The sequence below is a fragment of the Strongylocentrotus purpuratus genome, unplaced genomic scaffold (assembly GCF_000002235.5).
Source record: "Strongylocentrotus purpuratus isolate Spur 01 unplaced genomic scaffold, Spur_5.0 spur5_scaffold_21, whole genome shotgun sequence".
NCBI classification, from domain to species: Eukaryota; Metazoa; Echinodermata; class Echinoidea; order Camarodonta; family Strongylocentrotidae; genus Strongylocentrotus; species Strongylocentrotus purpuratus.
The window spans coordinates 38,331,613-38,358,579 of record NW_022145607.1 but is presented as its reverse complement, the minus strand read 5'-3'; the positions used below and the strand labels follow the sequence as shown (position 1 = coordinate 38,358,579).

Genomic DNA, 26,967 nt, shown 5'->3' with positions numbered 1-26,967 from the left:
GTACTGTAAACAATAAACATGTTATGATAATGGTAAATGTCAACATGATTAAATGTAATGGCTTAAGCAGTGGCGTAACCAGAAGTTAATAAAGGGGGGGGGGGGGGGGGAGCAGCGTGTACAAGGGCTGCTTACATGTAGACTGATTGCGCACTTTTATTTATTATTATTGTTGTGAGGGGGGGGGGGGGGGGCTTCACTACATCAGTCACATGAGGTTACTAACCAGTAGAGAAATAGATACCGGTAGATAAAAAAAAGTTGGTAAACAATAGAGAAGTACATAGATAAAAGGCACATGCATGTTTGTGAGATTCTTTTTAACCTTCAGCGACCCGACTGTCTAATATCGACTGTTTGGAGCCAGAAGGGCATTAACTCATAACTTTACACACAAAGTTAACGCCCTTCTGGCTTCAAAATAACAGATAGTATATCTCACAGAAACTTCTTATAATTTTACTTTCTAACAATTTCGACCTGTTTGAAAGGAAAATGCATATAATGTCAAACAGTGACTTCTGCTTCATCTTCTTGATTATCCTTGTATCTGCATAATGATATACAATGATTTGTAGCGATTGACAAGTCACACAAAGCCCAAGGAGACACGAGGAAGAAAACAACTTTTTTTTTAAACTGCAGCTGAAAAACAAAGTTAGATAACCATAGCATGCTTTACGTATGTTATAGCAAACAAACCAAGGAGTGTGGTTATGGGTGAATAGTAGACATTTTATGCCAAATTTATCTCACTTTACCTTGAAAATATGGCCTCTCGTTATTAATTTAAATGCTGAGTTTTCCTGCCGTATTTGTTTAAAGTGTACAAATCATCTCAAAAATTAATTTGTGTACAGCTAGAAAGTATAAAATCAACCAGCCCCCCCCCCCTCTAAAAAAATGAATAAGGAATATGAAGGAAATCAAGGATAACATGAAACACCTCATATAGGGCTTGCACAGTAACCAAGTTGTACTTGGGTTTTATGTGGGCCCTACTCTATGTGAGTATGATTGCATGCGTTACCCCATCTACTCTGCAACTGTTCACCAACAACGTATTTAAACTGCAATATGTCTTTGTAGAAGTAATATTTCAAAATGAATTAAACATTTTTAATACAGTAAAGTAACATGGAATCCCTTACATCAAGAGCCAAACGTGTTTTGATGATCGGTACACTTTACACTGATGGCTGATTTCTTCTAACAGAAAAAGATGATTTACAACATCATGTCTCAACAGGGTTTTATATGAAATACAGAGTGATCTCATTCATCTTTCAAATTAAGATATAGCGGGTACACAAAAGTTTTTATTTTTTATTAAAACCTTTTCACTCCATTGCATGAAAATTGGACAAAGAAATCAAAAACAGCCTGTATTCAACAACTTGGTTATGTGATTAAAAAAAAAACCTTCTCTGCTTATTACATAACTTTACAAAGACATACAATTTGCAGCCATTTATCCTTTGGATATGTTTTAAGCAACAAAGACTCGTAGAGATGAGGAATTAAAAAAAAAAATGAAATGCATTAAATGAATAATGGGTTGAGTAATGGACATATTTAACTGGCTGTCATGAACTAAACTCAAAGAATGATCAGACAAAGTTTGATAATAGATCTTGCCAAGAAAGTACACAAGCTTTGAAAAAGAGTGTAAACATCTGTGACAGAAGCAAGCTTATTTCATCACGGATTTAGTTTCACTTGGAGAGGATTTGACCCTGCCATCTTAATTTCATATACCTGGGAGATGTAAGATGCAATAATAATTGGGCTTAAGACTTAAACACACATAATCCAAGTATTATCAGCAAATGAATTGCATCATTCTTCTACGTCCAGACTCTTGCATTACAATGTACTGAAGACATAACATTGGTAGAAGTCCATAAGCAAGATGGTTCTATTGTACAGTGAAACCTGCTTTGGATACCACCCGTACAATATGACCACCTGTCTTTAAAGACCACTTTTTTTGGTTCCCCTTGAATGTGTTTCTCGATGAAACCTGTACTACCGGAACCTGTACATAAAGACCACCTTCCTGTAAAGATCATGTTTATTGCCTCCCTCGAGCAGTCTTCATACACAGGTTTCACTTCATCACCATTCTGGTGAGAAGAACGTGCGCATCCAATTTTGAGATGATTCCACTGACAAGAAAATCAACAGGTGGCTGACGTTGGAGTGAAAAGTTCCTCTGTATTCTTGTTGATTGCTTGGGTTCCTTCAGAGCCGTTCATACCAGGTTCAATGATTTGCTATCCATAGGTTTCTTATGCCTGGTTAATAACTCGAGCCATTCTCGCTACTTGCTTGGGATCCTTCATAGCCATTCATATCAGGTTCAATGATTCGCTATTCATAGGTCTCTTATGTCTGGTTTATTTCTTGACACATATCTGAACTGGGCCCTGTCTTATAAAGAATTGTGATTGATCCAAATCAGTCGCAAGTCCTCCAATCAATTGCGAGTTTACAGTCTCCTATCTGGTGTGTACATAGTCGCAATCGATATCAATCGCAAATAAGTTGCGATCAATATCAAATCTTTATAAGACATGGCCCTGATCTTCTTCAAGAATAGAAGTCTGTGATGCCAACACTAATTGTAAGCGTTCATCAGTCTTCATCGTCCAGATCAATGTCAAGTTCCAAATCCAAATCTTGAAAGAGAGACTCATCGACTTCAACTCGGTCACCTAAAGAAGAGATGAATACAACATTTCATAAAATGTCAATGAGCCACTTCATAGCTGCAGTCTGAGCATGAGCAGTTTAAGGTCATTGCAGATCAAATTGTGAAATACACGGAGACAAAATACTGGATACATGCTCATTAAAGTTTAATAATAATAATAATTATCTTTTAAGTCCACTCCAAATTTTATTAAGTTAAACTGAAAATTGAAATTCAATTTTGCCCAATTGATCGTGAGCCCGGCAGCCACTGAGCAGCGCCAGATCGTTGTTGCTCTATCCCTTATTGTTGAACGCCAAACAAGGTAGCAGCAACTCCCGTCTCTTAACGTATTTTTGTATGACGCGGCCGGGGTTTGAACCCACGACCTCCCGGTTGTCAGGCGAACGCTCTACTGAGTGAGCCAACACACCGGTAATCATTTGTAATTGTTATTCATTTATGCACAAGCAGTGCACTCCATGATAAACAGGTGGAAGTATTCTTTGAAAAGGGAAAACAAAGGCTATTTATGTAGCACCTCCATCGCTATAGGAGTGATTATTGCAAACGTACAAAGTGGGACCTCTTCATGTTTTGAAGATCTGTAGATATTCGGGGTCATTTGGGACATGTGCTAACCGTGAACTGGTCTATTCTTGTCTTCCTAAATTTGTTGTTTGATTTGATCAGACATGATTTATTCAATGAAAAACAATCTTCGCAGTTGCAATCACATCTAATTTATAACTACATCCTTGATTCATAACTGCATTCTTACAGACCAGGGGGTGTTTCACAAAGATCCTAAGTCGAACTTAGTTCTAAGTTAGACTTAACAATTATGGAGAGCCATTTGTAGCCTTAAAATATGTATATTCAAAAGCGAAAATTTAAGTATTTTTGACTTTTTATAAATTCCACATCAAGAAGTGAAATCTCCTTGATAACAGAAAACAGGAAGGATTTGAATCAACATTTTATGCGTTTCAAATAACTTTTACAAAATATTTTTATAGATGCTAACGGCTTTCCATTATTGTTAAGTCCAACTTAGAGATAAGTTCAATTTGGGACCTTTGTGAAACACCCCCCTGAATAAATAAGCACCACTGTTCTTCTCAAAAGGATACTAATCCCCTAAAAATAATTATTTGTGTACAGCTAGAATTTATATAATCAACCCAAAAAAACTTGATTTAGCATTCTTTTGGTTAACGATTATTGGAGTATGAAGAACATCAAGGAACACAAACAGTACCACACAGGTCATATTCTACCGGAGCACTACAGCATACCTGCCAACATTTGAAAATAAGAATTAGGAATTTTTATCACGGTATGCCTTCGTAAAATAAGAAATTGCATTTGCAGCTTCAGTGTAACTGGCAATACGCTGTCAATCTGTACCAAAAAGCGAATACAAATTCGCTGCTCGATCATGAAACCATTCAACGCATGCAATACCTGAACTCTCAATTCGTGGCACATGATAAAACAAGCTTAATTTGGCTTTAGGGAAGAAAAAAAGAAGAAAAAAAGAAGAAAAACAAAATTTGAATTTTTCTAAAATCAGAATATTCTGGATTATTGGGAAGGGTAGGTGGGTATGAATAATGATGTACTCACCTTCATCCAAAAGATCCATATCTGATGTGTCCAAGGCTGCATTCTGGAAGAAAAGCTCTTTTCCTGGTGGATGAACACAATAATACAGTAGATTAACTCTTGTTTTCACTGAATGTGCATTGGCGAGTATTGTATTTAAAAGCAATGTTGACATACAAAAGCAGATATTAAGTTTCATTAGAGCAAATACACAAATTTCCCACAATGCACCTGTACTTTGACAATCTCTATTAGCATATTGAATCATCAAAAAAAGGTGTTTTGTTTTCCTGATACACTGTGCACCTATTTTTTTACACAAATTCATTTAATGTTGAATGTTAATAAATACCTCAATTTAATCGTAGGCCTTAAAAGAAATAATGACTTGTTTAATAAGAAAGACCATATAATAAAATACTGGTGATCTATTGTGGTGACTACATGAAACTAGGAAAGCTTACAAAAATGAAGCGAACGAAAAAAAAGAAAGCAAAAATTGTTAGTGAGATCATTGAATTGTAGCTAATATCTATCGAGTAGCATTTACTAGCTAAATATCCTGATGATATGGCTTTATTGCTATGCAATGAAACTATAAATGTCAGTAATTAGCCAGTTTGCATTCCAGACACATATTACATACTCCTTCATGTTTCAATTCATTAATGTTTCCAACAAAACATTACAAATCAATTATAAACATTTACAATAATTTAGGAGTACATATTGGAAACAGAGGGGTCCACTAAAAAGCAATGCTTGTACAATTGTGGACCCCTCAAGTGATACTTAGGAATAATGAGTAATTAAATCAACAAGTTTGTAACTACAAAAGGAACTACAAAATAGGGATAAAAGGGGATGCCTACAGAGAAGAGAATGTGCCAAGACAGTACTGTACATGACAAAAATAGAACACAGTTACAACACAAGGAGTAGACAATACCCTCCCCCCCCCCCCCCCCCCAAGAAGGTGAGAGATTGGGGGTACAGAAAATAATACAAAAAATGAGCTGGGGATGTTGCTAAGTTATGCAATGGGTCTCTTTTTATTTTGTCAATTATTAAAGCAATAGTCCTACCTGTAAGTTTTCCTGATGTGTTTTCTGATGCCAACTGTCGTTTACCTCGGAGTCCCTTCTGTTCCTTATCAAACATGTCTTTCCATTCCAGAAAGCTCTCTATTGTGACAAGGGTTCCTTTTAATTTATTTGCCTGTCAAGAAATGAAGACAAATGGAATGTGATACGTTACGTGGCTAAGAGCAATCACTTTTAAATCTCATTCTTCACTTTCGTGTACAAATAATAATAATTAATAGCTTCAAGTTGTTTGACAGCACATAACACATTAAGGTTCATCGTCCCCATTTCCGAGGCACCTCCAAAGATCTTTGGAAACTACCATCCCAGCTTTAGTTCTGCACACTACTCAAACACAATACATTGATTTAAAAGCAAACCTGACATAATTTACGGTAATCATAAAAATGTGCTCCCCAACATTGGCTCATTGTGTAGCCCTTCCAAATTATCACCCCCCCCCCCCCCAACTGGCACTTGAAAATGTGATAACCTCCAGGATCTGCCCCTGACACGGTCATTAGTCTTCTGCTTTGCATTTTACGTTGCTCTCAACGATTGAGTTACCGTGGTGACACGCGATGATGTGAAACTGCAACTTACCGCCTCCTCCTCGACTCTCTTCTTCTCTTCTTCTATCCTGTTCTTCCTATCTTCCTTGGCAGCCTTGATGTCATCTATTCTCTCATTCAGGAATTCCTGTGATGCTGATACAATGGCAAAGATCATGGCCATACCCAGGTTCTCTTCAATCTATAGAGAAAAAGAGGAGGAGGAGGAGGAGGAGGAGGAGGAGGAGGAGGAGAAGGAAAAGAAGAAAAGGAGGAGGAGGAGGAGGAGAAGAAAGAAGAAGTAAGAAGAAGAAGACGAATGAGGATAATGTTGATGATGGCAATCATTTTGTTGATGATGAAGATGATGATGATACAAAAAGGGAAAAAAAGAAAAAGACTTAACCCTTGGACATACACTGTATGATCCACAGCACAGTGTCTTTCAACTAGATCACAACACCTAAAACATTTTTTTTTTCATGTGATATCATTATTCTTCTAAAGCCTTTACACCATTACACATAATGTATTGTTTATTTACTCTGTGCTGGCATATTCAATAGATGCCATCATACATTTCTTCACTTGGCTTACAAATCATTTGACTGATATGAAGTTCAGTTCTTGGAGATGGATGTACTTGTGTAAATTATTTGGCAAGATAGAAAAAAGAATTCTGACACACGAGAAATGAAGACTGATGGGATGTATGAAAAATACATTGTAAGTGAATTTCAAGTACCAAACTCAAATTGTATTCAGAGCAACTCCAAGCAATTTTTGTCTTATATTTGTATACTGACCATATCAGCACAACATCATCATATAACTTAGCTCTACCACAGCTTAGATCAGACCGAATATGAAGTGAAATTTAAAGAGAAGGTTGAGTTCTGGGAAGAGGGGAAGAATCATTTGTGAGCTTTACTATTGTATTATGCAAGTGTGGAAGAACATCGGATAAAACATGTTCCCTAAAAAGCATGGCTCTTTAAATGCCTTAATATTCTAAATATGGCACGTAACATCCTAAAAATCGATACAGATTTTTATGCCACATGTTCGTGTAGTCCCATATACATCTTTCTGTGTACAGTGCTTGTTACTTTACCGAGACTGGGCCAAATTTAGTATAATTTTGATGACTCCAGAACTATGCAGTACACACCAATACTTATATACTAGATGAGCAACCTTTTCTGATCGATTCCACATTTCTTCTACGATGCAATTGCATGACCAGAACTCAACTCCATCTTAAATGTATATTCGTGACTCCACAAAAATTGGTAACAAATTGGACAACTAGGAAGAAAATATCTTGGACATGCCCTTCAACAGGTCACTTTAGGAGATGAATGTTTTACCTGGGCCAGAACTAGGTCTCTAATCTCCTGCTCAAAGTCTTGGGCCAGGTCATCATCATCGAATATGACCTCAAAGATTGGTGCTTCCTCAGGGTAGGTCGGTGTGTAGGTGAATTTAAGAGTGACTGACAGCTGACCTGTGGTCAAATGAAAATATATGGAAACATTGGAATGATTTAGCATTGAAAGGCTTGAGAAGAGCTCAGGAAACATCAAAGAGAGCTCTGCTTGAAAATAATCACTCGGGTACAAACTAGGGCTGCGACGAGTAGTCAAATGCTCGAGTACCCGCACTGTCGACAACTACTCGAGTACGATTTCTCGTACTCTAATATTCGGACGCCAAAAAAAAAAAAAAAAAAAAAAATCCCGGTCACCTGGCACTGTCCAGGCCTACGCTTGAACGTGCCAGGGAGAGCGGCGGCCGCTGGCATGGTACCGTCGGTAAAAATGTTTCCCAACTCAATCACTGTCAAACTCACCACTCAGAACTGGGACCAAATGTCCGTATTTCTGTTTGGACTCGGAGGAAAATGGATTATTCTGCCATCTTTGGTTTTTAAAACAGCATTGTTTACTGTTATAATTATTATTAAATCAGCGCCTTCAACTGCAACTTGAAGTCAAATTGCACAAGTTTTGGGGACGGACCTGGGATACTGCTCCTGTGGTATGGTGGTGGCAAAAAAAAATCAAAAAATCAAAAAATTCAAAAAATGTATTAAAAAAAACATGGCGTCCGAATATTCAAGTATTCGCTTGTAAGCCTGGGAGTGTACTCGGGTACCTCATTACACTGTTGTGCACAGCCTTAGTACAAACAAATCATCATATCACACATTATGACCACATTGGAAATAGGAAAGTCATATGGGGTATTGCAAGAAAGTTGCAATCAACTGCACATCCCCCAAATCAAGCGTAAGTCTGGCGATTATTTGCAAATTTGCAATTGATTGCAACTCAACTTTCTTGCAATGCCCCATTAGTAAGAGAGAGAGGCAGAGAATAAAAGCTAGATCTAGTTAACTTAATTTAATTGTTACAACTTTAATCCCGACAAAATTCTAGGAAATTTAGGATACTAGTGGTGCGTTGCAAGAAAGTTGAGTTGCAATCAATTGCAAATATGAATTTCAACTTTCTTGCAATGCCCCACTAGTGTCATTAATTAGTAATCATAGCTTTCATTCTTTGGATATTATCTCTATACATATAACTGATTAACCTTAATATGTAAAGGGCTATTAAAAACCCCTTTAATCTCAGTTTGTATAAAGTGCTTTTACATGTACCTTTTTCTTCTTCTTCATCTTCTCCCTCCTCCTCCTCTGCCGCAACTGTCAGCTGGAAAACATGGCAAGGCTCTGTCGTCAGTACTAAGAAATAAGAAAAAACAGAAATGAAAGAATCCTTGTAATTAATATTATCCAGACAAAGCCCACAGATCAAAATCATCCCAAAAGGTAAATATATTCAATCCTACATGTACTTGATGTACATGTACATAAATTGTGTGGGTAGTCTTAGAATTATTTCACAGTGCAGCAGAGATTTTACTTTTACATGTTGTCACACAACCACAAAAAGCCGCAATTCACAATGTTTTAAGCTGGCAAAAAGATGTTTCATGTTTTTTGAGAATTTTCTGAATGATTTTCAAACTCAAATAGCTAGAATGAAGTTTTCAGAGAAATTGTTTTTTGCACAAATTGAAAAATCATATTTTGTATTAATTCTTGAACTTTCGATCGTAAATGCCAGTCATTCACGGTAATAGTATGATTTTGGAGCATTGCATTCAAAACGAAACATGACGCGTCAACAGAGGAAAATCAGCGGCATTTTCAGTTTTTGGAAAGTAAAGAATTGATTTCTTCCAGTCATTCACGGTAATAGTATGATTTTGGAGCATTGCATTCAAAAGTACGTATTTTGACAACAATTTTTATTTTTCTCACATTTTTTTGTACACCTGTAAATCTACCACTCAAGCAAAGCATAGAGAGTCAATGCTAATGCGTATTGACCTCTAGCACTGCACTACATGTTAATAGGCAGCATATGCACACATGAATAGTCAATACACTCATTACACACAAATGCACACAATCATGCCGATGTGGCTGATCCGCAAGTATGACAGTAGACTTACAATTTGAATTTTTAATTTATTACTTCTAACATCTGTAAGTTAAAAAAATTGTCTTTTGCTGCTATTTAGGTGTCATCAATTGGGCGCTTGTTCAGAAACCTATCCTACATTTGACCTGTAACTCTGGTGTGGATATACCCCCCTAAAACATACCCAAAATGAAGTATGATCTGTGTGTGTGTGAGAGTATTCAGAGTTTAGTAACCTGTGCCGCGCCTACGTACGTAGCCTAGGGTAGCGCTCGGTATCGCTAATATTTTGAATTCTTATCTCTTTTATTTGGCAATCTACCCATCAAAAGAAAAAAAATTATTCCTCTAACAGGATTTTATAGTCATTTAAAATATAGAATGATGATAGGCAAAATATTTTCGAAAGAAGACGGAGCATTTTTCGGTGCTTGTTCAGAAACCTATCCAAAATTTGACCCGTAACTCCGGCGAGGAGATACCCAAAATAAATGACTTACCTAACTCCACAAACTTTTTCAATTTCAGATTATTTGCTGATGACTCAAATCTTTTTCATACTTTTAATCCTAGACAAAAAGAAATTGATTTAGAAATTGTAAGTGAAAATTTAATGAAGGTGCAGGAATGGTGTAATGCAAATGAAGTCACAATTGACCTACAGAAAACAAACTATATGATTATGAAATCCAAAGGTAGATCAATAGACAAAAAGGGATCTGTGAGAATATCAAGATCAGATATTAAAGAGGTATCTGTTGCATCATTTGTAGGAATTGAAATTGATTGTCACCTTTCATGGAAAGAACATATTCAGACAATAAACAAATGCATAAGAAAGAAAGTAGGTATTCTGTTTAAACTGAGACATTTTACACTTACAAAAGTAATCTAAATTGTATATATTTAAGTCAAAAAATGGCAATGAGAGCAATTACATTCAGTCCACTTAGAACAGACTCCAAAGCTCTTTTTCAAAGTCTAAACATTTTAAATATTTTTCAACTTCATGAACTTCTTGTATCAACATTTATGTATGATTTGGTAAAAGGTTTTTTACCACACTCTTTAGTGGATTATTGCCAGATGATACAGCACAGATATGCAACTAGGAGAAAAGAAAGAGGCTTACTTTATCAACCAAAATGTAAGACAACGCAAGGGCAATTTTGTATTTCGTTTGTAGGAACAAAGCTGTGGAATGATCTGCCAGATGAAATTAGATTAAAGACATCAAGGTTATCTTTTCGGAGACATCTTTCCACCTACCTTCTATGTAAATGACGTGGGCTCAATCCCACCCCCTTCGTTTTTTCCTTTAATATTACTTGTCTTCCTTTTATATAAGTATACACTTCCTTGTTAACGATTATAGCAACCTTAAGCTTTTACAGGATTTGTGCATGTACGAACATGTGTATGATTATTTTTATTAATACATCCTTTTCATTTTTATGAACACATTGATGATTTTATTTCTTCAAAGATTTGTCTTCTTTCATTATAATGCTTTAATGCTTAAGCTTTTTTATTTTTATTTTTTCATTTTAGTAAAGAAAAAAAGTTACATGATATTGTATTATTTTGTTGTATATATGTAAATTCAAAACAAACAAGTTTTACATTCATATGTAAAAACAAATTAACAGAAAAAAAAATCTTGCCAAAGAATGGAACTAGGCTCGACTAGCACTTGTGCTAACTTCTAGTTCCCATTAACAACTTCACCTAAACATAGTAATATACATATTTACGAATATATCTTTTGTACATTTAATATATAATTGAAAAAATTATACGTGCTCACAGAATTGGGCGTAATGATCATAATATGAAAATGTACGTACCATTTGCAAAAACAGATTATTTCAAAAACTCTTTTTATATAAGAACTGCCAATGAGTGGAACATGCTCCCAAGTAATGTTATTAATAGTCCATCTCTTTCAACTTTCAAAATATCATTAAAAAGTTGCTTACATATTTAACTTTTTAAACTCCGCAATAACAATTTGTTTTTACATTTTTATACAATTACATCCAAATTCGCGCAATATCAACTATATTTTAATTTTTACCTTAGATCATGCTGCAAAATTTTTTATATAGCATTTTGATCCCTGAAATACCCAATCATTTGTATATTCAATAATGCTGTTTTGCAATCAATAATATTTTATGTATTTATTTTCGCTCTAAACTACATTGTGTATATAATTATTTGATGTATTATCGTGTTTGATATCATTTTTTTGTTGTAACTATGTTATGCAATAATAATATTTGTGAACTTTGCTTTTTATCAGGGATGCAGACTTGTACGGGTTTTTCAAACCCTTTTCTGCATCCCTAGACATGCTTGTCTGAATAAATACAATACAATACAATACAATACAATAGTATGCAGATGTATGTCTAAAAAATATCGTTTTAAAACCATTACTGTTCAATCGACATTACTCTTATGTTATGTATACATGTATCAGTATTATTCTTTGCATTGTGTGATTGTTTATGTACTGTCATTATTGTGATGTGTTGTTGTTAATAAATTCAAATTCAAATTCAAGTAAATATTCATCAGATGTTTAAATAAAGATCGTGAGTTAAAAGTTGTGATGTTTATTACCTGTTTCGTGTCAATTTTCTGGTTATTTTTGGAGTATTTTTCGGAAAAACATTGATATTAAAATTAAATTTAAAATACACTTCTCTTCTTCTTCAAGATAATCTGCCTCTTTCAATACTGAAGATTCTTGCAGATGCCGTATACTCGGCCTGATTGGGGTGTGCAGGTGGACCATTACACCAGGGTTTTCCCCTACTCTTATACGAATAGTGCAATGGGTTCTTAACGTGCAAGGGTGGTGACTCTCCTGTACACGGGGCCTCCATTTAACGTCCTATTCTTTTAACGTCCTATCCTTTTTCACAGGTTTCACGGCAAACTGCTGCACAATGCAAGTGCATACCGATGGTGGTGTAGTGATTCAGCCTGAGCCACTACGGCTCTGGCGGCATATGCGCGTAAGTCCCGCATTAGGCGACACCCGCGGTAGTTTCCGCGGGCGTGCTTATCACTGGGAACGTTAGATTGGAACTGGAACTGCAACCGCGCTACATGCCGTCTGCTGTGTTCCCCTGATCTCGAGTCTACGTAGCTTCGTGGAGCTCCACCGTCGAGTCTTCGAGATTCTACAGTGCTGCAAGCAATGGTAGGATTTACCCTTACTTGAGCTTCTGATTAGTTATCAGTATCGTAGTTGTCTAGTTAATCCTAAGAAGTATTCCGTAGTTAAATAGTAGGCCCTGCTGTCTTATATTCCGCTCCGTCACTACACTGGGTTGCAGGCGGGCGCGCGCCTGTGTGAAGTTATCTACCATAATGAAGATCTGAGACTAGACCGAGAGTCGAGACATTACTGTAGATAACTTCACACAGGCGCACGCCCGCCCGCAACCCACCATCGGTACGCACTTGCATTGTGCAGCGGTTTGCCGTGAAAACTGTGAAAAAGTGTATTTTAAATTTAATTTTAATATCAATGTTTTTCCGAAAAATACTCCAAAAATAACCAGAAAATTGACACGAAACAGGTAATAACATAATGACTTTTAACTCATGATCTTTATTTAAACATCTGATGAATATTTACTTCATTTTGGGTCAACTTTTGGATAGGTTTCAGAACAAGCGCCGAAAAATGCTCCGTCTTCTTTCAAAAATATTTTGCTTATCATCATTCTAGACCTAGATCTATATTTTAAGTGACTATAAAATCCTGTTAGTGATATAATTTTTATTTTTATTTTGATGGGTAGATTGCCAAATAAAAGAGATAAGAATTCAAAACATTAGCGATACCGGGGGCGCTACCCTATGCTACGTACGTAGCCTAAGCGCGGCGCAGGTTACTAAACTCTGAATTCTCCCACACACACACAGATTATAACACATGGGGCTGTAATGATAAAAAACTCCTAAATTGTGCCAAACTCACCCGATAATTCATCTGGATAGATTGACTCTAGGGCTTCAATTTCATTGACCTGCTCCTCCTTATAGTCAGTCATTTGTATTTTTGGTCATTCAACCCACTATAAATTTGATTCAGACCGTAAATTACAGAATAAATCTATTTAATCGAGGAGACATGTGTACAAAATCTGGACTTTGAATTCCTATGGTGTCGTCAATAAATCAAATCTAACTTAAACCAGAGAGTTGAAATCTTTGATTTTATTTTATTTTATTTTATTTTTTTTTAAATTTATTTATTTCCACTTGCATAAAAAAACATTTCATTCAGTAACAGAAGTAAAAAGTTCCTCGTAAACTAGCATAAATACATTAACAATGAAACAGTTATAAAGACTTTAACAAATGTGGAAAAAAGAGGTGGTCTGTTAAAAAAGCACAGCTTGTTAAAACACAGATCACCTTTACAGAAACAACGTTTTTTTTTTTTTAAAGAAGTAGGTTATATTACAGGGGGAGGGGGACTAATACTAATCTAGTTACCTATACAGACTATAAATAAATATCAGATCTACCACTAATTTACAAAATATGGTAGACTAAAAAAGAAAACAGAATAAAGATAATGGAAAAGTAAAGAAATAGGGGAAGGAGGATAATGTACAACACGGGGGGGGGGGGGGGGACAATGCTAATCCAGTTACCTATATTTAATACTAATAAAAATCAGATCTATTCACTGTAGGTGTACAGTAGATGCAATTTCAGCTTACGTTTGAAGACAGAAGAGCTTACAGACTGCCTAATAGAACAGTCTAAAGAGTTCCAATACTTTGGTCCAGTATGTGCAAGTGTATTAATCCTAAGCTGAGTTCTAGCTGATGATACATGGTATAAGGCAGCCTGCCTAGTAGAGTATTTGTGTATTTGGTTATTCTTTACAAAAATAGATGCTATTGACATGGGAGCTTCACCCTTCTCCAACTGATACATAAGATATCCCAGATAAAGAAAATATATATCTTTTACCTTCAGCATTTTATTTTCGTAAAATAGCTTGTCAGTGTGAGCACGCCAATCAGCTGCCGAAATAATTCTCACTGCTCTCTTTTGAATGAGCAGAATTTTATTTAAGTAGGATTTGGCTGAGGCACCCCATGCTAGCACACCATAATTTAAGTATGGCAAAATTAAGGAACAGTACAACATGCTAAGTACTTTTCTTGGGAATACAAACTTCAATTTGTTGATCATACCAACATTTCTAGAGAGCACTTTACTTAAATGAGTAGTATGCATCTTCCAAGTCAATTTATCATCAATGTGGAGACCTAAAAATTTAATAAATGAGACCTTTTCAATATTTACCTGATCAAAGACTACATTACCAGGCATTACTGTTTCATTATTACTGGATAACATATGTTTAGTTTTTAATAAGTTTAGTGACAGTTTATTTGCATGAATCCATTTAGTCAATACACAAAGCTCTCTATTTACAGTTTCTAAAAGAGTATTTAAGTTTTTATGAGAACAGAATGCACTTGTATCGTCTGCAAATAGCAAAAAAGAAAACGTCTCTGAGGATTTTGGAAAATCATTTACATATAAAATAAAAAGCAGGGGACCCAAAAGGGAACCTTGAGGTACTCCACACGTGACGGGTAACATATCTGAACAAATTTCGCCGAGCTGCACAAATTGCTGTCTGTTACTAAGATAACTTCTAAACCATTCGAGTGCAGGTCCTCTTACCCCATAATAAGAGAGCTTGTGCAACAAAATATTATGGTTCACCGTATCAAAAGCTTTGGAATAATCCAAAAATATACCAACCGTATGGAGGTGTTTATCAAGTGCCGAAGATATTTTGTCTAAAAGACATAAAACAGCATGAGAAGTTGTGTGTTTCTCGCGAAAACCAAACTGAGAATTGGAGAAAACTTGACACGACTTCAAAAACTTTATCAATCTAATATATACAAGCTTTTCCAAAATCTTGGAGATGACAGTAAGTAGAGAAATTGGTCTATAGTTACCAGTTTCTACAGGGTTCCCTTTTTTATATATAGGCACAACTTTAGCTATTTTCATTTTTTTAGGAACAATTCCATGCATTAAAGACAAGTTATAAATGTGAGTGAGAGGTACGACTACAAATGAAATTACTTCTTTTATCAAATCATTAGTTATACCATCGTATCCAGGGCTCTTCTTCCTTTTCAAGTCACTTACAACATCTATAACCTCAGAATTCACTACAGGAACAAAAAATAAAGACTTTTCATTTGGACTGGTTAAATAATTTCCATAGGTTTCCTGTATATCAGGTATGGAGCTAGACAGAGTAGCACCAATGTTAGAAAAATATTCATTAAATGCTTCACACATAAGTTTCTTGTCTTCAATAAGACCATCCTTCCAGGTGAGTTTTGTAATACTCTGTAGTTTAGGATTGGTTTTCAAGACATTTCGAATAACTTTCCATGTTCCTTTAACATTATTACACGTAGACTGGAATTGAAATTGATAATAGTCTTTCTTTGCTTGGCGCAGAGCAGAAGTCAATATATTTCTATAGTTAGTATACTTAAGCTTGGCTACACCAGTCTGCTTTGCTTTGTATCTACAAAACAAACGATTCTTTTTATTTATTGACCTGAGTAAAGACTTAGTGACCCATGGCATTCGAGGTACTCTTTTATATTATTGCTTACTTCTTTGCACCAAGGGAAAGCATCTGTCATAAGATAACACCATTATATCCATGAATTTATCAAAAGACTTATCAACTTCTGTTTCACATAAAACTTTGTTCCATTCAACAGTTTCCAATTCTCTCTTAAATTTTGCTCTATTTCCCTGAGTGAATTTCCGTGTTAACTTATCACAGGATTCAGTACAAGAACTCCTTAATGCTAAATATGTTCTAGCAAATATAGGGAAATGATCCGATATATCGGCCACTATTATACCAGCAGTGGGAATAAGGTGCAAATTGGTGAAAATGTTGTCAATTAAGGTTTGTGAGTTATCTGCTACTCTAGTTGGCTTATTAATCAGAGGAATCAAAGAGAATGTACTTAAAGTATCAACAAAATTATTAACAGAGTTATCGTGATCATAACTTAATAAATTTATATTAAAATCACCCATAATAATTATTTTTTTATTTCTGGATAATGGGCTTGAAAGAGTGTTAGACAATTCTTCAATAAATTCATTCACATCACCATTTGGTGGCCTATAGACTACTCCCACTAACCAGTTTTTTTCTCCAGGAATTATAATCTCAACAAATAGAGATTCTAGTGAATCATTCATAATGTACAATTCTGTTTTTGTATGACACTCAAATGAAATGGGAATATACATTGCTACACCACCACCGGATCTGCTTTGTCGATCATTAGTGATTAGTTGATACCTAGGAAGATCGTACATGGCAGTTGGATGACTAGAAAACCAAGTTTCAGTGATTCCAATTATTGGGTACTTATCCTGAAAAGTGTCCAAAAACAAGGAAAGCCTGTCAAAATTTGCATTCATGCTACGCACATTAAAGTGCAAAAAGGACGTTTCATTGACAGGACAGTTTTCTAAATGTTCAGAAAATTGTTTTTCAGTAAAATATTTTGAGTCGTGCACTGTAGCTTCATCCTCGTCATTCAACATATATTCAAAATGTGTTGCATTCATATTCGACTCTGCAACAATATTATCATCAGACTGAGTGTGGCTCAATTGAGTAGCATTAACCTGAGGCATCATAACCTTGACTAAAATCTGCACATAGATCTGTGGTTATAAAGAAAGTAACTGGATTTAGCAATAGCACAAAAGGGAAAAAAAAAAGACATACACACAATTGACAGAGATGTTAAAAGCCATCCTTTCCGCATGGTCAAGCATCACGTGTACAAAAATGTGATGTGTTAACATATTTACAAACTTCCTCAAAATGAGTAAGGAAAAAAGACTCATTTACAGAGGAAAAAAAAACTAACAAGTAACAAAAAAACAAAAACAAACGTGGATTGCTTCTGGGGCCCAGAATCAACCTAAACAAAAAAATGAAAATGAAAGTATGTAAATCATGCTAAATAAGACCCCCTCCCCCCTTTTTTTTCACTGTGGGGGTACGTTAGTCCCTCAGAAATATTGATCTCGAACATCATCTTGAAGTTTTGTTTTTTCTATTTGGTTTCGCTTAGTTTGAGTTAGTTAGTTAGTGAGTGGTTGATCACATGCATGATCACGGATGAAATGAACCCCCTGACAGATTTGCTCCCAGTATTTGCTCCTGTTCAAACTCTTGTGTGCTCGAGCTTCCGCATATCTGGGGGAAAAGTGTACGGGGGATAAAAAGGCTGCCCCAAGTCTTCAGAACAAAAGCACATGGCAGGGCAGATATTCCAGAGGACCGGGGGTGCCCCATGATTTTGAAAGGGGGACGTGACAAAAAACTCACTTAATGTGCCCTTTTGTTTCTTTGTTTCTTTGCTGGTTTGTTTTGCTTTTCTTTGTTTATCATACTTGCATATAAATCGGGACGTACAAGAATATGCAACCATCCCCCTGCCCGTCCCCCTCCAGTTTCGCCCCGATGATATTGAATTTCTGCTTCTGTCACTTCTTGAACATCAAATAGACCGTTTCATTAATATTTTCAAATTTTATGTCTACTTTTAAAACAAAGATTGTTGTTGACAATCTGAATTAAGCTGGCCCGAGACTTGCCCGACATAGCAACAAGTAATGTATGCAGACTAGATTCCAAGTATTGTACGGTTAATTGAATAACTTGTCACTAGATCCTTAGGAAATAATATCCGTATATTTGAATATATTTGTAAACCAGCTTGGAATGAGAGAAAGCGAAAGAGAGAAAGAGGGGGAGAGAGGCTTCTCCTTCTTCTTCTTCTTCTTCTTCTTCTTTTTCTTCTTCTTCTTCTTCTTCTTCTTCTTCTTCTTCTTCTTCTTCTTCTTCCTCCTCTTCTTCTTCTTCTTCTTCTTTCTTCTTCTTCTTCTTCTTCTTCTTATTCTTCTTCTCCTTCTTCTTCTTCTTCTCCTTCTTCCCCTTCTTCTCCTTCTTCCCCTTCTTCTCCTTCTTCTCCTTCTGCTCCTTCTTCGCCTTCTGCTGCTTCTTTTCCTTCTTCTTCTTCTACTTCTTCTTCTTCTTCTTCTTGTTTCCATGTGGATCCCTATAAAATAAAATCCTTCCTATGCTTTTGCCAGCGCAACCCACGACTATTGTCCGTGATGACTTAGCCCCCCCCCCCCCCATTCCGAGAACGGACGGACCCCATGCGTGTTACCAAATGTCCGGTAAAGGGGTACTTTTCGTGCGACAAAGTCCGGCCCGAGAATTGTAAAAAAAAGGGGTGTATTAACTTTTCACCCGAGACGTTCTAGAATTCCGTGTCTACAGATTAATTAATTTCAACTTTGTAAGCGGACACTTTTTTTTTTTTTTTTTGGGGGGGGGGGGGGGGGAAATCGCGACGACTCAGCCAGCCGAAAAGTCGCTCAGTGGGGGGGGGGGGGGGGGGGGGGGGGAGGGGGGGGGGGGGGGGTTAAGAGGACATTTTTTTTTTTTGGTCTCGAAATTTGAAAAATTGACATTTTTCTTCGTTGGGGGGGGGGGGGTGGTAAGGTCACCTTTTTAAACCAAGGGGGGGGGGGGTTTAGGGGGGTTAACATACATAAAAATATCAAAGATGGGGTTCAACCCCCCCCCCCCCCTGCGTACGCCCCTGCATATGCGTGTTCAATCCTTTTGAAAACACCCCCTAAGTCCGGTGTGTAAAATTAATTTTGTGTATGTACGAGCCGGATTTTGGTGCGTGCAAAGTACCCCTTTACCGGACATTTTGGTAACACGCATGCGGTCATTCCGAGCCCGGAGGGGGGGGGGGGGGGGGGGGGGGGGGGGGGGGGGCGGGGCGGGCATTCTACCTAGATCAAGAGGGACATTTTGTTAATTTAGAAGGGACACTTTTTGTCGAGAGAAAAATTACTTGATTATCAAAAAAAGTTGGGGGCATGATCCTTTGCCGCTAAAGCTTTCAAAGTTTTTAATCTCTAATTCCTATACATTGTAAAAATTGCCTCTTGTTTTTATAGTTTGATCATCATCTTTTTTCAACGCATTCTAGACACAGAACAGAAGGCCAGCAAAAGTTGGAAGGTGAAAAGGGGACAGTGAGATCTAGAGAGAGAAAAGGGAAGGGGAAAGAAAGAGAGAGAAACGGGGGAGGGGTGGGGGGGGGGGGGGTAAAGAAAGAAAGAAAGAGTGAAGGGGACATAAAAAGTTTTCTGTTGACTTAAATAAAGCACACTAACCAATTAAGGACTCAAAGTAAAGGGGAACGAGGGAGATACAGAGAGAGGAAGAGAGAGAGAGAGAGAGAGAGAGAGAGAGAGAGAGAGAGAGAGATGAGATTGAGAGGGGGAAAGCAAGCGGAAAAGGGAGAAGGTAAAAAGGAAAGAAAGAGGGAAAGGGAGAGAGAGAGAGTTCTCTTTAGACTTAAATAATGCACACTAACAAATATTTTAAGCTTCAGGATTCAAATTTACTTTTTTATTGTCCATTAGATTATTCCAATTATATACTTCCACTGGTGTTGAACAGATTGTGCAATACACAAAATAAAAGTCCAAATTCAAATTACATTCATCATTTATGTAGGGAAAGGGATACAGCTAAAGTGAATGTGAAAATCAAACAATGAATTTTAGCCAAGACTGTAAAGTAGTTATATTGGCAACTAGAATTTAGGCGATTACGTGAGATGAGTCCCACATGACAAAATACTCTGTATACTCGTTTTATGTTTTAATTTATTAAAAGTGGAAAATCACTGCATAATAAAAAATGAACAACGTTCATTTTCGTGGTCGCTATGAAAAGACCACATGATATTTTCGTAATTTTTTTTTATCAGTCATGTTTCACAGATGTCAAGAGATCATTATTGTTTTCCCTAATGTCCAATAACACGAAATGACCCATTTTGAGGATTATATTCACATTTCTTTTTAGTGGGGTTAGGCCTACATGCCATCAGCGGTACAAACATTCATCAAATTATGCGATTACACAAATTGTGACATGCATGATGATTGCCTTGTTGGTATGGAAGCATATACAAAACACAAATACATTAAAATCGCCTTTATAAACATTTCCATTAAGTTATTATCACTCTGGGCATTGGGGGAAAAATCATTCGTACATGATTTACATGCCTGATTGCAAATGCTGATTACGCCAAAGAGTGATTTCTCCCATAACGCTTTGTAACATCGACTGAGAATTAAAAAAAAAAAAGACAAAGTAAAACAAAATGGTCAAAATCAAACCAACCCGACGCAGGTTTAAAGCCCAAGGGGTTTCCTCAGCATCAATTATTATCCATGATTGTTCTATGATACACAAAAACCACGCTCAAATAGTGGGGATGAGGGTTGGGGTGAGGGCAGGGGGCAGCTATGAAGGGGGAACAGAGAGAAAGGTTCCAATTTTGTATCACATCCAGCATAGGGTTTTAAATTGTTAAGGTCCATTAAAGATTGGAGACTTTGGATCTGGTCTGATAGACACGTATTCCATTCTATTTGGTCGGTGCCTGTGTCGTCTTCTCCTCTACGAAGCTGGATAAAGTGACTGTCTCGCCGGAGATAGGCTTATAGATCACAAAGAGAGCATGGCATCCGTCTCCAAGATGGGCCTGGATTTGTATTAGGGATGGATGAGAGAGAGAGAGAGAGAGAGAGAGAGAGAGAGAGAGAGAGAGAGAGAAGAAGAAGAAGAAACAGAGCCATAGTTGAGGAGGGGAGGAGGAGGAGGAGGAGGAGGAGGAGGAGGAGGAGGAGGAGGAGGAGGAGGAGGAGGAGGAGCAGAGAGAGGAGAAGGAAGAGGAGGAGTTGGATGAGGAGGAAGAAGAGGAGGAGGAGTAGATAAAAGGTGAGTTTGAGAGAGAGAGAGAGAGAGAGAGAGAGAGAGAGAGAGAAAGAGAGAGAAAGGGAGAGAGAAGAAAGGAAGAGATAGATGATGAAGAGAATCAAAATTAAAATTTAGAAAACCATCGTAATAAATAATATTTCATAATTATTAAAAGTGGGGAACTTGAATTTTGAGATAATCTAGCGCTAATCATACATGATGGTTGTTTTCACAGCCCCCCCCCCCTATTTAGATTGCTACATCAATTTTATCAGAAAATCTGAAATTGGTCAAACAAGCTTCGTGCATGCTCCTTGTCTAAAATTTGAATCCATCAGGAATTAAAATAAGAGCGATTCCTTCCTTATCACTGCTTTTATAGCAGTGGCGTATCCGGACCTTCATTTCAGAAGGGGAAATAGATGGTTCACGCATTTTATGCAATGAAATTGGACCCTTGTTCATCCCGTTATTGTTAGGTTGGCGTGAAAGGTGTTACAGAATGAATGTTTAAAACCTAGATGAGGGTGGGGGAGAAATATAGGACGTCAATGACCTTCAAGTCATCATCTAAGTGGGCTTGTTCTTTCCCCTATCTCCCCTTTCATATAAGTGTCAGACCCAGGGAGAAATGGGATGATGGGTGCCCCTTTAATAATCCAATCTTCATTTCCTGCATTCCTTTAAAAACATAAGTAATGTACTCTCATTGTGGCCCCTTCCAAATTAAAAAAAGATAAAGTAATTTGCTAACTAACTATTATTGTGTACTCATACTACACAAAAGTATAGCATATATGAAGAGCTTAATTCCAAAGGAGTTAAATCCACTTTTTATGAAAATTGAGTTATTGATATCAGAACACTGTTCACTAAAGTACCCGTCTTTCAAAAAAAATTATTTACCTAAATTTGAGGAGCAATTATGAAAAAATGCACCTTCTTTAATCACTTTTCCATATCGCTTGTACAAAATCTGGTAAAAAAAACAACTTTTTTCTCCGAAGTTACAAAAATGGATTTAGCTCCTTTTGGAATTAAACTCTTCATAATTATACTGACTGCTGTTGCTGTTTAGATTTATTAGAGCAATTTTTTTGTAGAGCCCCCTTCCCCAAATCCCGGGTCCATTCCTGCTTCAAAATACCCCAGTGAGTTTATCAGAGTCTAAGTCGTACCTTGATGCGATAGTTGAGACCAGCGACGACCTGGGTAGCGAACTCCAAGGGTTCCAGGGCTGCGAAGGTCCTCTTCGCTTGGACCTGAGCTGGTTCTCGTACCTACATATGAGAAGAAGAAAAAGGATGATGTAAAGAAGGCAACATTTATTTGGAAAATTCAAAGCAGGGGAAGGGGGTAACTCTTAACCCCCCCCCAAAAAAAAGGGGGGGGGGGGTAGGAAAGCAAACGCAGATAATAATGTTTGTCAATATTATATAGCTCGCTATACAAAAACAATCATAACACTATTTTGATTTACAGATTCATGGTCGGTCCATTTTAGTTTTACTTTGTTACTCTGACTGTCATCATTATATTTTCAGCGGAATGTATCCCATTTTACAGCTAGTCTAATTATCTAGGCCTGCTCATGTCGTGAAATTTAGTAAATATTATATTGATTTTTATACCACCCCTTGAATTCAATTTTATCAGCACCATCGTATAGGGGACTTTAAGCAGCATGAGGCATCACAGGGATAGGGGCGGATATTTGCTAATATCTTTGTTGTCGAAAAATAGATTAGGAAATAAATTACCCTTGTCCACGAAAGAACGAAGCAGAACACAAGATCTTCTGTAGGGAAAATGTTTTCCCAAGACGTGATAATACCAAGCCCCTCCCCCAAGTGAAATGTATAACTTCAAGTAAAATATAAAAAACAGTTTTCGAAGTGAAATCCACGATTGTGATCATCATCAAAATACTAGAAAAGTAAAAGAAAGATTGTAACCGGTAAAAAAGGATAATCAAAACAGAACGGAATATCATGATTAAATAAACAGGAAATTACATTAGTATTTCGAAATGGATTGAGAAATAACGTGTCATTTGCCAGAAGAAAAAAAACGCAGCGTAGGTCTCTCCTGACAAACTTTTCCTACATAAAGTAAATCACCGAGTATATCGTTGTCTAGGTCGGGGTACGAAGGCATATCGCTTGGAGCCCAAGGTCCAATCTCAGGAGCTTTATATTAAATTCAAGCTGATGTTTTATGCTCAACTTTTCGTTCAAAATCGATGTATAGATGTTTGGTTATTCAAAATAATGGAATCCATTTTCAAAAGAGTTATTCAACCACATTTTGGATTGGATTCCACTATAATTCATAATGATTTCAAGAACTCCATAGGAAGTGATCCCTATTAAATGATTAGTACTCCTAAAAATGGATATGCACTTACTATGCGTTAATACGGTAAGGGGCGGGGCCACAATTTCAATGGCATGTTATTTTATCATGGCCATGGAGACTATTTTCCGTAACCACCGAATCGTGTCTCAGAATAACAGAATCAAAAGCTTTTGCGGGGTCTATTATTATAAATGGCTTGATCCTACGCATGAATCGGTCAGCTATTTAAAAGCCTTTCCAGGCATGTGTATTTTTAATGAGATTTTCTTGTCGTTAGTGTCGTTGTTTGTTAATATTATCGGGGTTTTTTCTCCAGTTTTTCCCCCAGTTTTTTCATTTTTTTTTTCCTTTTCGGGAGGGAGGGGGAGGGGGGGGGGGGTGTTGACTTGTTTTTGTTCATTTTTTGTATTTAATTCTATTTTAATTCGTTTTCTATCATGTCTATAGTTCTTTAGCTTATAATTATGTTACAGCTCTTTTGACCCCCCCCCCCCAATGAGCAATACGAAACATGAGTAAATACGCATTTAAACCATGAAGTGAAATGGTAACTCCGCATGTAGTTAAACGATTCCTTTTTCAATGTAGATTTACAATACGACTTTGTTACGGACGAATGACAGACATCTGGGTTATCAGAAGAAATCACATTTCTTTCATTTCCGATGGAGTCGTCTCTAATTAAGTAGTTGCTATGATAATCAAATTGGCAACATCCTACAGCTCTTGACAACAACAAGTTTCAAGTTTCAAGTTTCAAGTTTCAAGTTTTATTTATCTTTCTTCATAACTCACATTAGAAATATGACATGAATATAACAAGTGAACAGAATATGGCGTTACAATAGAAAGATGAGGTGACCTTGGTTGAAAGCAAGGCTTGTGGATTTAAGGTCCCTCATAAGTAGCTTATGAGTATGTCCTAAAAGATCAAACTCGTCAGATAAGAATAATGCGTACATTTAAATGCTTACAATCTAAACTAACTAAACAACTGAGAAAATATAAACATAAATAAGTACAATAAAATCTACTGACTACTAAATAACGGCTATAAACAAGAGGAACAGGAATATGCTACGACCAACAGGACTGAAACACAGACAAAAACTAAACAAGACAGACAGATGAATAGATGTGAGAAACGGGAGTAGATTTATGCTGATCTATATAGCAAATAATTTTCTTAAATATTGATCACAACTATAAATCTAGACGATATCGACTCAAATAAAGTAACTTCAACATGACAAGTACACCAATACTGTTCTAAGAGATATCCTAATATCAACTCTCAGTTGTACATCATTCATCAGCCGTTTTATACGACAAGCTAAATATATTTATCACAAGTTAAGATATTATTTGTTGGGTAATACAATCAAGCAACTATGGCGGACCTAATTTATGGTATTCCAATTTACTTTAAACAATAAACTTGATAAAGATATAATGCCCCATCACACTCTCATGTTTTGAAAGGCTCAAGCTGAATATCCTGAACCTTGTCCCCCATATGTTATTTTTCCTTTTTGTTGCCTTGTCTTTTGATTTGTTTTTAATTTAATGATTTACCATGCAATTATATCAAGCTTTCATGTTTAAATGTTTAATTGGACTTTGGTAGGTTAATACATTTGGCCTTTGATAGCCCCAAACCCCAATGCACATCGTGACTATAGTATTGATTATTTCATCTTTATTCTACATTATGTTTAAGGATTGCGATCTTTCTTGCATTGTGGAAGTAACCCAACTGAAATGAGCTGAACCATATTTATCAAACATGATCCCAAAGGCTTTCGAGAAAACAACTCAAATTATACCTTATTGCATATTCCACTGAAATCATAATCGGATTGATTTAGCTGTCACTGCGATGTTTGCACTATTCAATAATGACCGACAAAGCTTTTTGAATTATGACTTTTCGAAAGTCTTTGCGATCTAGTTATCATTTACTTTATTCAACTTTACGTGATGTTTATGTACAAGAATTAAAGAAGAGTCGATTGGGAAGAAAGAAAACTGATTCCCACGAGGGATTGACCATGGCGCTTAAAAATAGCCAACTTTCGAGTAACTGCCATACTAACTCACCTGATCAAGAAGCCCTTGAAGTTTCTTCACTTCTTCAGCTGGAAGACCACTCACAAGGCTCGTCTCGGTCCAGCCTCCACAAACTGGTGATTCCTTCTGCTTCATTTGTTCGGATACTTTTTGTTGTTCTTGAGCCATGATGATGTGGATTCGAAGCTTTTAGCAGGGAGATAGATCAAGAAATCGATGTTTTCCAGTCAGTGCCGCTTACGTGTGTGAAACAGTAGATCGAAACGGAGATCAAGTTGTTGCATTCTATAATCACATATTTCCTGGGTAGCGAACCGTTCAAGCATGGCTATTGGCCTACTGTGAATTTGTCTGCATTCGCTCAAAGAGAAGTGTATCGAGTAGCCTTTGCAACTTTTTCAATGATTGGGGATGGGTGCATGGGGGATCGAGAAACACACTGCAACGTAAAACAAAGCATACACCCCCATCCATTTCATTATATTACCTTTATACCATGAAAACACATTGGGGTCGATGGTGTAGCTTGCATTTATTTCAATATACACCTATATTGTGAATTTGACTATAATATCCACACAAACAGAAGTTTTAACCAAGGGGAGTTAGGAGCTCATGCCCCAATATCTCAACCCCCTCTGTACATTTACAGGTAAATGTTCAGGTAGATCGATTGAAGGGATACCACTTTCTTGTTTTGGGGTAGGCCTATAGGTCTAGTCAGGACGCGTGCTCATGAGGCGGAGCCCTGAAGAAACCCCCATAGCTATATATAGTTCATTTAAAATAATGCCTCTATTTCATTTGTCCATTTTCATGACCAAACTTATATTTCCTCTATTTCAACTTGACAAACATTTTAATAATTCATTTCGCTATAGCTATGATTGTGAAAACTGGAAACTTTATGCCAGCATGGCAAGAGACGACACCCCCTGGCAAAATGTCTTGTGTCCGTATACGCCTTGTTCATGCCATGCGTGTCGTCTGCGGTTTTATGGGTGTGTTTGCAGCCACCCCCGCCCGCCCGCCGCCGCCCCCTCGTGCAAATATCTGACGTCATGAAAACGGGAATCCCGCATGGCTAGGCTGTGTCAATAAAACATATACAATGTATCATTCTTATTAAATGTGCTCCAAATACCAGTACTCATAATGATAATGCAGAGGCGTGTAGAAC

General features: G+C 36.8%; 2 protein-coding genes across 2 annotated transcripts; both read right to left on the bottom strand.

The window, feature by feature from the left end:
- Positions 1–1,332: 1,332 nt before the first annotated feature.
- On the bottom strand, positions 1,333–13,616 carry LOC590636 (RWD domain-containing protein 1). Its single transcript, XM_030994739.1, has 7 exons — positions 13,434–13,616; positions 8,605–8,688; positions 7,310–7,446; positions 5,992–6,141; positions 5,389–5,521; positions 4,325–4,387; positions 1,333–2,717 (listed from the first exon to the last, which is right to left on the bottom strand). The coding sequence occupies exons 1-7, from the start codon at positions 13,504–13,506 to the stop codon at positions 2,638–2,640; spliced, it is 720 nt and encodes a 239-aa protein (XP_030850599.1). The 5' UTR covers positions 13,507–13,616; the 3' UTR covers positions 1,333–2,637.
- Positions 13,617–19,964: 6,348 nt separating this feature from the next.
- On the bottom strand, positions 19,965–26,126 carry LOC582862 (cystatin-B). The gene is made up of 3 exons (XM_782800.4): positions 25,818–26,126; positions 22,538–22,639; positions 19,965–21,144 (listed from the first exon to the last, which is right to left on the bottom strand). Exons 1-3 carry the CDS (start codon positions 25,953–25,955, stop codon positions 21,028–21,030), a joined length of 357 nt encoding a protein of 118 aa, XP_787893.2. The 5' UTR covers positions 25,956–26,126; the 3' UTR covers positions 19,965–21,027.
- Positions 26,127–26,967: the final 841 nt, after the last annotated feature.

Bases quoted from the DNA above. Each gene is read 5' to 3' on its own strand.
- LOC590636 (XM_030994739.1), bottom strand. From the start codon at position 13,506: ATGACTGACTATAAGGAGGAGCAGGTCAATGAAATTGAAGCCCTAGAG. The intron at 8,689-13,433 runs GTGAGTTTGGCA...CTTATTTCTTAG, and splicing joins CTATCCAGATGAATTATCGG to TACTGACGACAGAGCCTTGC. The intron at 6,142-7,309 runs GTAAAACATTCA...TTTTCTCTATAG, and splicing joins GAGACCTAGTTCTGGCCCAG to ATTGAAGAGAACCTGGGTAT.
- LOC582862 (XM_782800.4), bottom strand. From the start codon at position 25,955: ATGGCTCAAGAACAACAAAAAGTATCCGAACAAATGAAGCAGAAGGAA. The intron at 22,640-25,817 runs GTGAGTTAGTAT...TCTCATATGTAG, and splicing joins TTCAAGGGCTTCTTGATCAG to GTACGAGAACCAGCTCAGGT. The intron at 21,145-22,537 runs GTACGACTTAGA...ATACAAATCCAG, and splicing joins GTCTCAACTATCGCATCAAG to GCCCATCTTGGAGACGGATG.